Genomic DNA, 12,492 nt, shown 5'->3' with positions numbered 1-12,492 from the left:
GAATGAGCCTTGGTGTTAGGTCCTTGTTGGAATCTTGGTTTTGCCATTACTAGCTCCCTGATCTTGGCAAGTGGTTTATCTCTCTGGGCCTCAATGTTTTCACCTGTAAAATGAGACTACTAATATATCCTTCATTAGAGTTGTGGTGCGGTTTAAACATGATAATGCCCGTGAAAAGCTTTGAGCAGTGTCTGACTCATAGAAAGCATTCAGTAAAGTATACCTATTATTATTATTAAGTATAGCTGTGATGGAATAAATATGTTAATTGAAGAATTAACATCTTAATTTATCTTTTGTTAAATAGTACAATAAGCATCCCAGAATAAAATCAATATAACAGTTTAAGTAATTTACTTTGCAGAGAAGTAAAGCAAATGCATGATTTTAATGTACTGAACCAGAGTACATTAAAATCACTTAATATTATTAAGAAAAGGAAAGGGCAGTAACTACTTGTACTGTCCATTGTGAAACTTTTTCTTGAGAAAATTGTCCTAGGCTTTAAAAATAATTGAAATGTGAAGTTTTAAAATAGTAGAGAGGGTTTCTAGTAGAGAAATTTTTTCTTGAGAAAATTGTCCTAGCCTTTAAAAATAATTGAAATGTGAAGTTTTAAAATAATAGGGTTTCTACAGGTAGGCAGGTCAGTTTCATTTATGAAAGGTGTTACATAAAACAGTCCTAATACATAGCATTAGTGTATTATTTTAAACACATTTTCATTCTTAAGGGAGCGTGACACAAGCTACACCCAGCTTGCCACGAGTTCACATACTGCTCCGTTGATCCCTTATTGAATGCCTCCCCAGCAGTTTCATTAACTTCTTGCATTGCCTGTATACTTTTTCCTCATTCACCCCACCTGCAAGTGTGCATGTATGTTTTCTAGTATTGCTCATTTTCAGTCTTTTAATTGTATAAGTTCTGTGTAAGTAAAATAAGTTGCTGTCCTTGGCATCATATATTAGTCATACATTTCTGCATGTTACTATCTGTTAAAGAGATTGTGTACCAGAAGCTGTTAAATTGTAATGTGTTATATATATCAGTCTTATTGCATGTTATTTTATTCTAATGTTGGAGAGCTAATATTTACTTATGGTATTATGTACTTCTGCTCTTTGAAATAATGAAGTGATTTCCTTTCTTCTACAGACACAGTTAAATTTGCTTCTGGATAAACTTCGAAGTACTGTGAGTACACTTAAAAAAAAGCCACAGGGTTTTTTGTTTGTTTGTTGTTGTTGTTTTTTTCGGCTGCGCCGCAAGGCACATGGGATCTCAGTTCCCCGACCAGGGATTGAACCTGTGCCCCCTGCACTGGAAGTGCCAAGTCTTAACCACTGGACTGCCAGGGAAGTCTTCAAAAACAGGGTTTTTAAATGGTCCTCTTAAACTATTATTAGTAATTACTCAAATAAGCACAGTAAACCTGGAATAATTAGAAATTCATTTAAAACCAAATTTCATCATTAAAAAAAAAATCAGTTTTTAAAATGGTTGTCATTTTGGTTAGGTTTTTTCTGAAGAAGGGTCAAATATATATGTGCAGTCAAATTGTTTTATAAATTTATAGAATTCTCTGAATGTTATTAAGATTATCCTATAGCTTCAGGAAAGTGAAAATAATTAGTTATCGTAGGGAAGGAAAATGTATTTTTTAGGATTAAAGATAATGCATATAATTCATTTTCATTTTATTACTCTGGTGGTAACATTCTCTAACATGACAGTGCTGATATGGAAAAAATGGACATAATATTTTTATGCCCTATTATAGTGGCAGTATTTCCTAGGAGCCTTTTTTTTAACTAGACATTTTAATTCTGTTTTTTAAAGAAAAATTCACCATAGAAAGAAATTTGATACGTGGGTTATATAAATGAGGCATGATTTCATGAGAAGACTTATTTTTTAAGCAAATCCACAGAACTTAACTGATTACTCTTCCCTTTCATGTAGTCATTTGAAAGCCAAATATGTATTCCCTCTGTGCTATTATTGCTTAACTTATTGTTAGATTTGCTTTTGAAGCCATTAAGAAATTCTTTTAACTATCCTCATGGTTTGCAAATATTTATCTCTTAAGGACAGACCTTCTTTAAAAACCAAGTCTGATGAGGAGGTATTTTATTTTTATCACCCAAATATAATGCTACTGTAAAATGATTAGATTATACTTGTGATTTTTTAAAAAGGCATTTCTAAAAAGTGTTCTAAAAGTGTTTGCAGTGAGCGTCATTGTTGACATTAACTATTCAGTTTTGCAAGGTGGCTACTTGGAAGAGAAGCTGTTATTTGGATGTTTAGTGTATTAGCTTCAGTTTCCAACAGTTTCACTGTGTACATAGCAATATTTTCTCTGCCTCATTCAGCAAAAATCTGATAACGGATTGTAAGTGAATGCCTTTAAGCTTTTTAAAATACGTATCGGTTAACAAACAAAACTTTAAAATGTGCAGTGGTGCAGCTCAGGGACCTACTATATGTTTTTAAAATAGAATGATGAGAAAGGTTGACTTTTTTTTTTTTTAGCACTTTGGCCTAAATTTTAAGAGGCATAATTTTATGCCATCTTGTCATAGGGCAATTTTCTTATCACAGAAACACAGCATATAAATATACTTAAATGTAGAATAAAATCACATGTATGTCATGCTGTGAAATGTATTGTTTAAATATGTTGAAATATTTTACTAGGAGAGACTTTTCTTTTTACAATAACACAATTTTTTGGCACTCAAATCTAAAATGTATTTTTCTAATATTAGTATATAAATGCTTCACATTATAAAAGTATGCTAATGGTCTTAAGTTCCTTAGTGATTATTTTAAAAGAGGTTCAGAAGTTAATGATAATATGCTCTGAAAGTAGCTGGTATTCATAGAAATAGAAAAATAAGAATGCTATATGTATCATTTTTAAAAGTACCTTTATTATTCTAGGGAGCAAGCTTTATTCGTTGTATCAAGCCTAATTTAAGGATGGCAAGCCACGACTTTGAAGGAGCTCAAATTTTGTCTCAACTTCAATGTTCAGGTATTTCTCTGTTTTTGTAATCTGTATTGGGGTGTGTCGAGAGTCTTAGTTCAAATAAAATTTAATATATGCAGTGTTTTCAAATAATTCACAACTATCTTGATTATTTTTTTTATTTTTTTAAAACTTCTGATCTCTGATTAGATCAGAGATCAGAGTTCATTTTTTTTTTTTAATTTTTGTTTATTTATTTATTTATTTATGGCTGTGTTGGGTCTTCGTTTCTGTGCGAGGGCTTTCTCTAGTTGCGGTAAGCGGGGGCCACTCTTCATCGCGGTGCGCGGGCCTCTCACTATCGCGGCCTCTCTTGTTGCGGAGCACAGGCTCCAGACGCGCAGGCTCAGTAGTTGTGGCTCACGGGCCTAGTTGCTCCGCGGCATGTGGGATCTTCCCAGACCAGGGCTCGAACCTGTGTCCCCTGCATTGGCAGGCAGACTCTCAACCACTGCGCCACCAGGGAAGCCCTATCTTGATTATTTTTAAGTGCAGTTAAGACTTTTATATTTCCTTTATTTATAACAAAAGAAGAGCTAACAAATTATTTGAGCAATATTGGGATATAGTTTTATTTCACAATTACGATGTTTGACATCATTGAAGTAAAATTTATAAAAACTCTTCAGCTGCGAACCCAGGTCTCCCTTCGTGGGTGCTTTCCGTGGCCTTCTCAGTCCTGCAGCGGTTCATTCCCCACGTAACTGGGTCAGGTGGTGGGTTTTGGTGTCCTTGCTTCCCACTCCACTACTTGTAAAAAAAAAAAAAAAAGAAAACAACACAATACCCTCGGCTTCTGTGGAACTTTTCTGCACTTGGTTAAACTACCACTTTCTACCCCTCACCCGGCCACATTCTGCCTGTGCTTAGTCGCACAAGTCTTGGGCCCTGGGCTCCCTGTTTTCCTTCCTCCGTGCCCATCCTCCATCCCTCCCACACCACCCCTGCCTCTCCCACGGGTGAGGCCTCTCCTCTCCTGCTGATTCAGGCCTGGGACACTTCCTGAAACTCGCTTGCCTCCCTGACTCCTTATCTTGCTACTCTTAGAGGCGGATTTATTAGAAAGCTAAGGTCGCTTTAGCTTCAGGGTGCCTTATTTAAATGAGCTCCTATCAAAACCCGAACCTGATTTTGTATGCTTTTGTAATTTGTAATTTCATACTTTTTTTCTTAAAGTGCCCTCCCCTACTTATATGAGCTTCGGGCTCCCCAAAGCTACGTCTACGCTTGACCCTTCTCACAAAACCTTAGCTGTTTGTGAATCTAATTGTGTCCTTTGTCCTCATCTGCACAGAGAAAGTGGGCAAGATAGATTGGCACTGTTACAGATTCATGACCACTGACCTTCAAAGGGCTCTCATTACCCGCCCCACCAAGTTTCCCTGGCCAGCAGGTTCTGTTTCTCCCCAGACCAGTCAGACCCACCCTGCTCTCCTCAAGTCTCTGAGCCTCTGCTAACAGACAGCCTCACCTCTTTTTACTAACTAGCTGAAAGCCTTACCTGTGTGCTACCAAACGCTTCTTCTGCCTGCACAACTGCCCTCCTGGTAGAAAGTAGGAAGTGCCTCTCTTCCTCATTGAGACTGTAGTTCTTTGGATCCATCCCTTCCTGCCTTTTCATTAATCTTCAGTATTGATGATCTGTATTGAAGCTCTGAGATGGTTTCTCCCATCGAAACCTTACCTTCACTCCCTCTCACCGACATTCCCTTCCAGCTGCCTCCCTATCTCTGGCCTCACTTTCTTTTCTCCAGTTTTTGCTTTTCTCTCCAAGAATATTCTCTTCTAGCTTTCTCAGTTTCCTGCCTTCCACTCGCTCTTTAACCCGAGGGAATTCAGTGTCCAACAAAATAATTCTTGATAAGGTTTCCGGTGATTCCCTTGATCCTGAACCACATGTTTCCTCAGACCTCATCTCAGTGGAGTCCGGCAGCATTTGCCTCTGCCCCATCCCCATAACATAGCCTTTCCTCAGCGCCTAAAACAGCGTGTGTCCCTGCCTCTCCTTTGAATTCTCTGGCCATTCCTGCCTCCTCTGCAGGGTCATCTTCTACCTGGATATTATTTGTTAGAGTTTTTTTTTTTTTTTTTTTTTTTTATTTATTTACGTATGTATGTATGTATGTATGTATGTGTGTCTGTGTTGGGTCTTCGTTTCTGTGTGAGGGCTTTCTCTAGTTGCGGAAAGTGGGGGCCACTTTTCATCGCGGTGCGCGGGCCTCTCACTATCGCGGCCCCTCCCGTTGCGGAGCACAGGCTCCAGACGCGCAGGCTCAGTAATTGTGGCTCACGGGCCCAGCCGCTCCGCGGCATGTGGGATCTTCCCAGACCAGGGCTCGAACCCGTGTCCCCTGCATTGGCAGGCGGATTCTCAACCACTGCGCCATCAGGGAAGCCCTGTTAGAGTTTTTTAAGCTCTGGGTTAGGCCTGTTCCCCTTCTCACTCTTGATCAGTGCTGTTCGGTATGACTTTCCATGGAGGTGGACATATTCTATGCCTGTGTTGTCCAGTATGGTAGCCACTAGATACTTGTGGCTACTGAGCTCTTGAAATGTGACTAGTATGACTTAGGTACTGAATTTTTAATTTGTATTTAATTTTAATTTAAAAAAATTTAAATATAGTCACATGTGGCTAGTGCAACTACAGAGCATGTGCCTAGCAACTGTCACACTGGACAACCTAGCTACATATTCTCAGTCTAAGTCTCCCCAAGGCCCTTTGATATGACCTAAAGAGTGTGTCTTTTACTCCTCCAGATTTACTGAGATATAATTGACATATAACATTGTGTAGGTTCAAGTTGTGCAATGTGTTGATTTGATACACTAACATATTGTAAAAGGATTGCCACCGTAGTGTTAGCTAAGAGTTCCATCAGGTAATATAATTACCATTGCTTGCTTGTTGTGAGCACATTTAAGGTCTACTCTCCTAGTAGACAGTGAGCCTTAGTACTCCCTAATCCAAGCTGTCACCTGGCTTTTTGCTGAAGTTTCCTAAGTATTCTCCTCACATCTGCTCGGTCTGTTCTTCACATACATCCAGAATTACTGCTTTACAACTCAAATCTGAGCATGTCTTTTTATTGCTTAAAATGCTGCAGTGGCTTCTGATTATGATTAGGGTAGAGAGCAGAATCCTCGTAGCTTATGAGGCCCCGTATGGTCTGGCCCGTGTGTCTATAGCCTCCTCTGTTTTCTCTCTCTCCTCTCCAGTCTCCAGTCACTCCGGCCTTTGCTTTAGTTCCTTAAATGCTCCGTATTCCCTCCGTTCACGGGGCCTGTGCACATGCTGCTTCCCGTTTGAGAAGCTTTTATCTCCCCTTTGTGTTATTTTTCACATTTGCGCTCGGTTGTCATGTCTTTATGAAAGCCCCCAACTAGGAAGGGGACCTTAGTAAAGGGTGCCTAGCACCATCATTTCACAGTCATAAATTTTATTTATTTCCCCTTTCTCGAATCTATAAACCTCTCGAGGGCAGAAACTGTGTCTGTTTTGGCTTGTATGCATGTTCCTGCTTCCTGGCAATGCAAAGCATGTACTAGACTTAGTAAATATTTGTTGAATGAAATGCACAGTCTAGGAAATAAAAAGATTTATTTGTGACTAATTTTAACAAATACTAGAAAGTTAAATAAATGATGTCTGTTTTATTCCTACATATGTATAGATGTATTTTTGTAATATTTTCTTCAGATCATTTTTACTTTGAGTTTGACTATTTTTCTCATTTAAATTTCTTTTTACGACTTGTTTAGCCTAATATAATGTCATTTATTTCCTAAGTGAGCATCCAGTGTCCTGGAAAGTCAAGTGTGTTTAGATTTAGTTATATATACTATTAGATTAGCAGAGTGTGGGCTCACTGATGCTTTAGCTGGGATTCCTCTTTCAGTAGGCAGTGTATTTTAACATGTTAAGATCTGTTGGCAGTTTAATAGATGCCACCAATTCATAATAGTTTGATTTTTTTATAGTACCTACAATAGTAAAATGGCATAGAATTGGTTCGAGTTATGTGGCTAGGTAATGAGAAAAAGCAAAACATACCAATAACTGGTGGAAAGAAAAATAATTATGAAGCTTTCTAAAAAAAAACGACATTTAAGATTTGATTTCTATAATACTTTGCCTTTCCATTTCTGTTTTTTTCCAATTTAAGGAGAATTAATTAATTGAGGACAGCTTTTACTAAAGTGACTATCTTCTGAGCAGCCAACCCCAGGGCAAAGTGGGGGAAGGTGAGAGAAGGCAGGTCTTCTTTCTTTAACCTCGGGGCTCTGCTGCCCGCCTGTGGTAGCAAAGAGGGGTTCTGAGGATGACCAGCCGGGACTGCAAACCTGGCTCTTCACCAAACTGCCCGAGGAAGAGCCAGGTCATGGGAATCTCTAGAAGGGAGAGTACTTGGTTTGGTGATTTTTACTTTTTTTAAGCATCAAAAGATCTTTAGAGTAAATTAGCTTCAAGTGTGGAGAAAGCAGCTGTAGACTTGGTAATTTGTTAAGCTCCATGAAATTCTTTTTTTTTTTTTTTTTTTTAATTTTATTTATGGCTATGTTGGGTCTTCGTTTCTGTGCGAGGGCTTTCTCTAGTTGTGGCAAGCGGGGACCACTCTTCATCGCGGTGCGCAGGCCTCTCATTATCGCGGCCTCTCTTGTTGCGGAGCACAGGCTCCAGACACGCAGGCTCAGTAGCTGTGGCTCACGGGCCCAGTTGCTCCGCGGCATGTGGGATCTTCCCAGACCAGGACTCGAACCTGTGTCCCCTGCATTGGCAGGCAGATTCTCAACCACTGCGCCACCAGGGAAGCCCCATGAAATTCTTAATGTACTTCTGTGAGCCTAGTTGTCTGCAGCTACAGGGCAAGCCAAGGGACTCAGAGGTTGGGATGCACACATTTCTGAGGGTACTTGTTTGTTTGATATAAATAAAATGGCCAACAATTGTGACAATATCAACCAAACATTACTTTTATTTCTCCAAGCAGAGCCAAAAACTAAATCTAGATCTGAGCTCTCCATAGGAATAATTGCATTTATATGTTCCATTATATTATATTAAATTTAATTTAAGATTATGTTTAATTTAATACTAAACTTTGTTTAATTATAATACATAATGTTATACATTATAGTATTATATATAAATTATATATTGCATATAATATATATTTATTATATTTAAGTTATAGTAGCTATATGTGTTCACTGTAACAAAAATGAAATGGTACAGAATAATATAAGTAAAAAGAAGTCTCACTTCTCAGGGGTGACCACTTAACTCTGTGTCTTGGACATATTTTTCATACTTGTTAAACCTCTGCCCTGTTATTTTTAATAAATATATCATATTCTATCATACGGTTATAATTTAATTAATATTTAAGTGATTTCTGTGTTTTCTATTACCAACAGTGACCCAGTGAACATGTAGACCTTCTCTGTGCATATCTTTGCCCACATACGTGACAAGTTGTAGGATAGATTCATCAAAGTGGAAAATAGTCAAAGGGATAGATATCTATTATTAACATTTAATATTAATTTAATAATATAAATAAATGTTCCAAACTGCCATCAAAAATTGTTGCACTGGTTTACTCTCCCACGAAGAATGTATGTGTGTGTTTTCCTACACCGTCATCACCCCAAGTACTATTGGGGTTTTACATCTTTGCCAGTCAGATAGGTTAAAATTCAGTCTGATTGCCTAGAGAGGCTATCTTTCCAATGAGATTATTTTAAAATAAAAATCCACTCATTTAAAAATATTTTATAATTTTATATTTCTAATTTAACTTTTTGACCAGCAGAAATTTATTTTGGTATAAGGAGTGAGGTAAGGATCTGATGTTATCTTTGTTTTCTAAATGTCTAGCCATTTGCCCATAACACTTTTTATTGAATTATCTTATTTTCTTCATTGATTTAAATAGTCCTGTAGACTGAAATCCAGGTCTTTCTATAAACAAAAGTCCTGGCATTATCTATAGTAGTTGAGCCTTTCCCTATTTTATGCTTTTCCTGACATGAAGAGCTCACACTGACTCAAGGCTCAAATTAATCACTTAGTAGAGTTATACTGAATATAGATAGTCATCCTATAGACTCTTTACCCCAGTAGACTAATTCCTTTGAGAGGTGAGTGAAAGGGGGTCTTTATAGTGAGAAAGTGTGCTCTCCTATCTTTTCCGTTTGCTTGAAGCGCTGGTGAGAATTGGGGAATGTGTTTGACTTTGTCTTGGAGACTCTTACCAGGAATCTTGTTCCAAAAGCAACCTCAGGACTTGGAAAATAGCCTAATGCAGATCTTTGCCTCGTATACCGTGATTGTGACACAAAGGCTTCCAGCAGAAAAAAAAGACACAAACTACATTTGAATTTTTTAGAGACCAGTCGTTTGTCTCTAGAAAATAGTTAGTCAAGCTAGTTTTAGATGAAATTTGGCTACAGTAGTTTTTAGGTGGTGGGTAAGCTGGGACATATTGAGTATAAGTATGATATATTCTATGTAATATTTCATTGCTGATAATTTCTGTAAATTACCCCTTTTAATTTATAAAATTCTTTGATCATTTGCAAGTTATCCTTGGACTTCTGCACGGTGATTGGCAGTAAAACTTCTGTTTGTTTATGAATGTAGGTATGGTGTCTGTATTGGACTTGATGCAGGGCGGTTTCCCATCGCGGGCTTCATTTCACGAACTCTACAACATGTATAAAAAGTATATGCCTGATAAACTCGCAAGATTAGATCCAAGACTATTTTGTAAGGTACAGATACTACCTAAATTGAGATATCTTAGCTATAAACTATCTTTCTTATTAATCCCTAATTGGCATTTAAATTTTATTTTTCAGGCTCTTTTTAAAGCTTTGGGCTTAAATGAAATCGACTACAAGTTTGGGTTAACAAAAGTATTTTTTAGACCTGGCAAGGTAAATACATTTTTATTTTAAACTTTAACATAATTAATATGGAGAGTCGGAGTCAGTGAATATTTTTAAGTGTTCAGTGATTTATATTATTCTTAAAGAGCATGCATATGTGTGTGACACACATACACGCAATTTTCCCTCTGGTGAGAAGTTTACAATGTATATAGTACTCTGTACAGGTTTTTTTTTTTTTTTCCCAAGCTTTGGAGGTATTGGAATCAGAGGATTGTTTAGTTGGATTTTTTACTTAAATAAGGGTTAACCTGAGATACTTCTGTTTTAAACAAGTTGAAAGCTTTTCTAAAACATATTCCGTCTTCAATAATTAAAAAATTCACAGTACTTTTGAGTCTTCATTGTGAGAATGAGATCTATTAGAGCTTGATAGATGTGTAACATACAGAAAATTGGACTGGAGTCTGTGCTGACTTCTGTCGAATCGTAGAGGGAATGACTGTATAAATACTTGTGTATGTAACATAATTTTCTTAGGCTACCCCTAGTTTTAGTATTTACAGATTCTTGTACTAGTCCTGTACTAGGATACAAAATTGAGTTATAGAATATTTCATAACTAAATATATACAATACAGAAATACTTAAATGCTCTTCACAATCTGTTCATAATATTCTCACCATTCCTGACTTCTTTAATATTGATTGAATATTGCATTCTCATAATTTTAAACACAATTGTTATTATATAATAGACAACTATACTTGTTTGACTTAGGAAAATCATTAATAAATATCTCTAGTTCCTTGAAGGCTAAATTAGTCATAATAAATAAATCTGATTTCACATCTTGGGGCATGAAATTAAATCTGTGTAATGCATTACCAATGTATGCACTTTCCTGTGAATATTTTTACTGCAGAGAAGTTATATGATCTCTTATAAAAGAAAAAATGTTAAGAATATAAGTATTCATAGTTGGCTTAGCTGTAATCACACATATTTATCATAAACTCAACATTTCTCATTTCAGGACTGTAGTAATTGTTTTAGAATTAAGAGCTTGGTAGAGAAAGCACTTGGTCTTATTTGCCTCCAGAAAAATTAATGAGTCAGAAGGATACAGTGAAAGCGCAAGGCAGATTCTCAAAGATCTTTAATCTCATTATATTACCTTTAATTTAATTTCGATTATAAGAAGCTGTTATTTTGATAGGTGTGTGACATCTTCAATATATTGTAGTGGGATATTTGGTAAAGGATAGAAATCAGTATGTAATTTGGTGGTAAATTGTGGAAATAATGCATTTTCGTATTTTAATAACCTAGTAGATGTTTTATTTGTGTTGTGTGTCTCTTAGTAGCAGTTTCTTACCGCTGACCAAAATAAAGATGGGAATCGGGAGAGACACAGTAGTTTTGGTGGTACCTGATTCGACAGAGCTGACCTTCACTTCTCCAGTGATCTGAGACTATGGCTGAGCCAGCTCAGAGAGATAGTAGACCTGTTTTCATTCTTTTGTCCATAAAACCTTGTTGCTAACCATCTGCAGTGGTCATTTAAGATTCTTTTTCAACTTTTCCTATTGAGCCTGCGAACTAGCAGTGAGTAACCCCCCAGCCCAACCACTGCAAAAAAGATCCTGGAGGAAGGAAGAGAAAGGCAGCCAAATTCAGCCAAGTGTGCTTGGGTTTGCTGTGTACCCCACTGAGACATGTCTGTGTAACGGGCTTGTGACCACTTCCAGAAAGCTAGATTTTGGATTTGAGTTCCAGTTATGTTGTATCTCTCTGTGTGTTTTGATACTGTTAGCCAATGATTTTTATCTCCTAGTTTGCAGAATTTGATCAGATTATGAAGTCCGACCCTGACCACTTAGCAGAGCTGGTCAAGAGGGTCCATCACTGGCTCATCTGCAGCCGCTGGAAGAAGGTTCAGTGGTGCTCACTGTCTGTCATCAAACGTAGGTGTTTCCTTCCACTCCGAGATACGCAGTTATTCTGGAAAGGAACTGGTTTGTGGAATGTTATACATTTGCCTCGGTGGTGAGCGCTCGACAGCAGGGACTGTGTCACTTATTCATGCTGTGTCCCTGGTTCCTCCCCTAACGCCTTACATGTAGTATGTAATAAATTCGTACCTGTGGACTTTCTTTTTTAAGTTTTGTGAGTGTATGATACTTATCTTCTTTAATCGCATGCATTATATGATAATTAATTTCATCACGACCTAAAAAAAAAAAAAACCAGAACTCACTCTCTTGATTCTTCCACCCACCCTCCTTTCCTCTCCCTTTCTCCCCTGCTCCCCAGTCTCTCAGACTGAAGCCAGAACTTTTCTTTCCACCCCCATGGCATCACCAGAATACACACGCTAAAAGTGTCACAGTCGTAATTGCCTCTTCTTGTCCCTGAAATCATGCCAGTCAGCAAGCTCTGTTGATTCCCCCTTCCAGACACTGTACATTCTCCGCTCTTTATTGCCACTGCCTTACTGGAGCCCCTCTCCCCAGCTTGCATAGTAGCTTCAGTGGCTCCCAAACTGGTTTTCCTGGCT

At 37.6% G+C, this 12,492-nt stretch overlaps 1 protein-coding gene across 7 annotated transcripts in view; it reads left to right on the top strand.

Annotated features, from left to right (window-relative positions):
• MYO6 (myosin VI) overlaps positions 1-12,492 on the top strand; it is a 139,978-nt gene that overhangs the window by 102,485 nt on the left and 25,001 nt on the right. For all 7 annotated transcript variants that reach the window (XM_036871312.1, XM_036871311.1, XM_036871310.1 and 4 more), the window contains exons 20-24: positions 1,159-1,197; positions 2,950-3,043; positions 9,684-9,814; positions 9,902-9,979; positions 11,770-11,899. In XM_036871312.1, the coding sequence (XP_036727207.1) occupies positions 1,159-1,197; positions 2,950-3,043; positions 9,684-9,814; positions 9,902-9,979; positions 11,770-11,899 (472 nt within the window). The remainder of the gene's footprint in view (positions 1-1,158; positions 1,198-2,949; positions 3,044-9,683; positions 9,815-9,901; positions 9,980-11,769; positions 11,900-12,492) is intronic.

The sequence above is a fragment of the Balaenoptera musculus genome, chromosome 12 (assembly GCF_009873245.2).
Source record: "Balaenoptera musculus isolate JJ_BM4_2016_0621 chromosome 12, mBalMus1.pri.v3, whole genome shotgun sequence".
Taxonomy (NCBI): Eukaryota; Metazoa; Chordata; class Mammalia; order Artiodactyla; family Balaenopteridae; genus Balaenoptera; species Balaenoptera musculus.
This window is presented reverse-complemented; position numbering and strand designations above follow the sequence as displayed.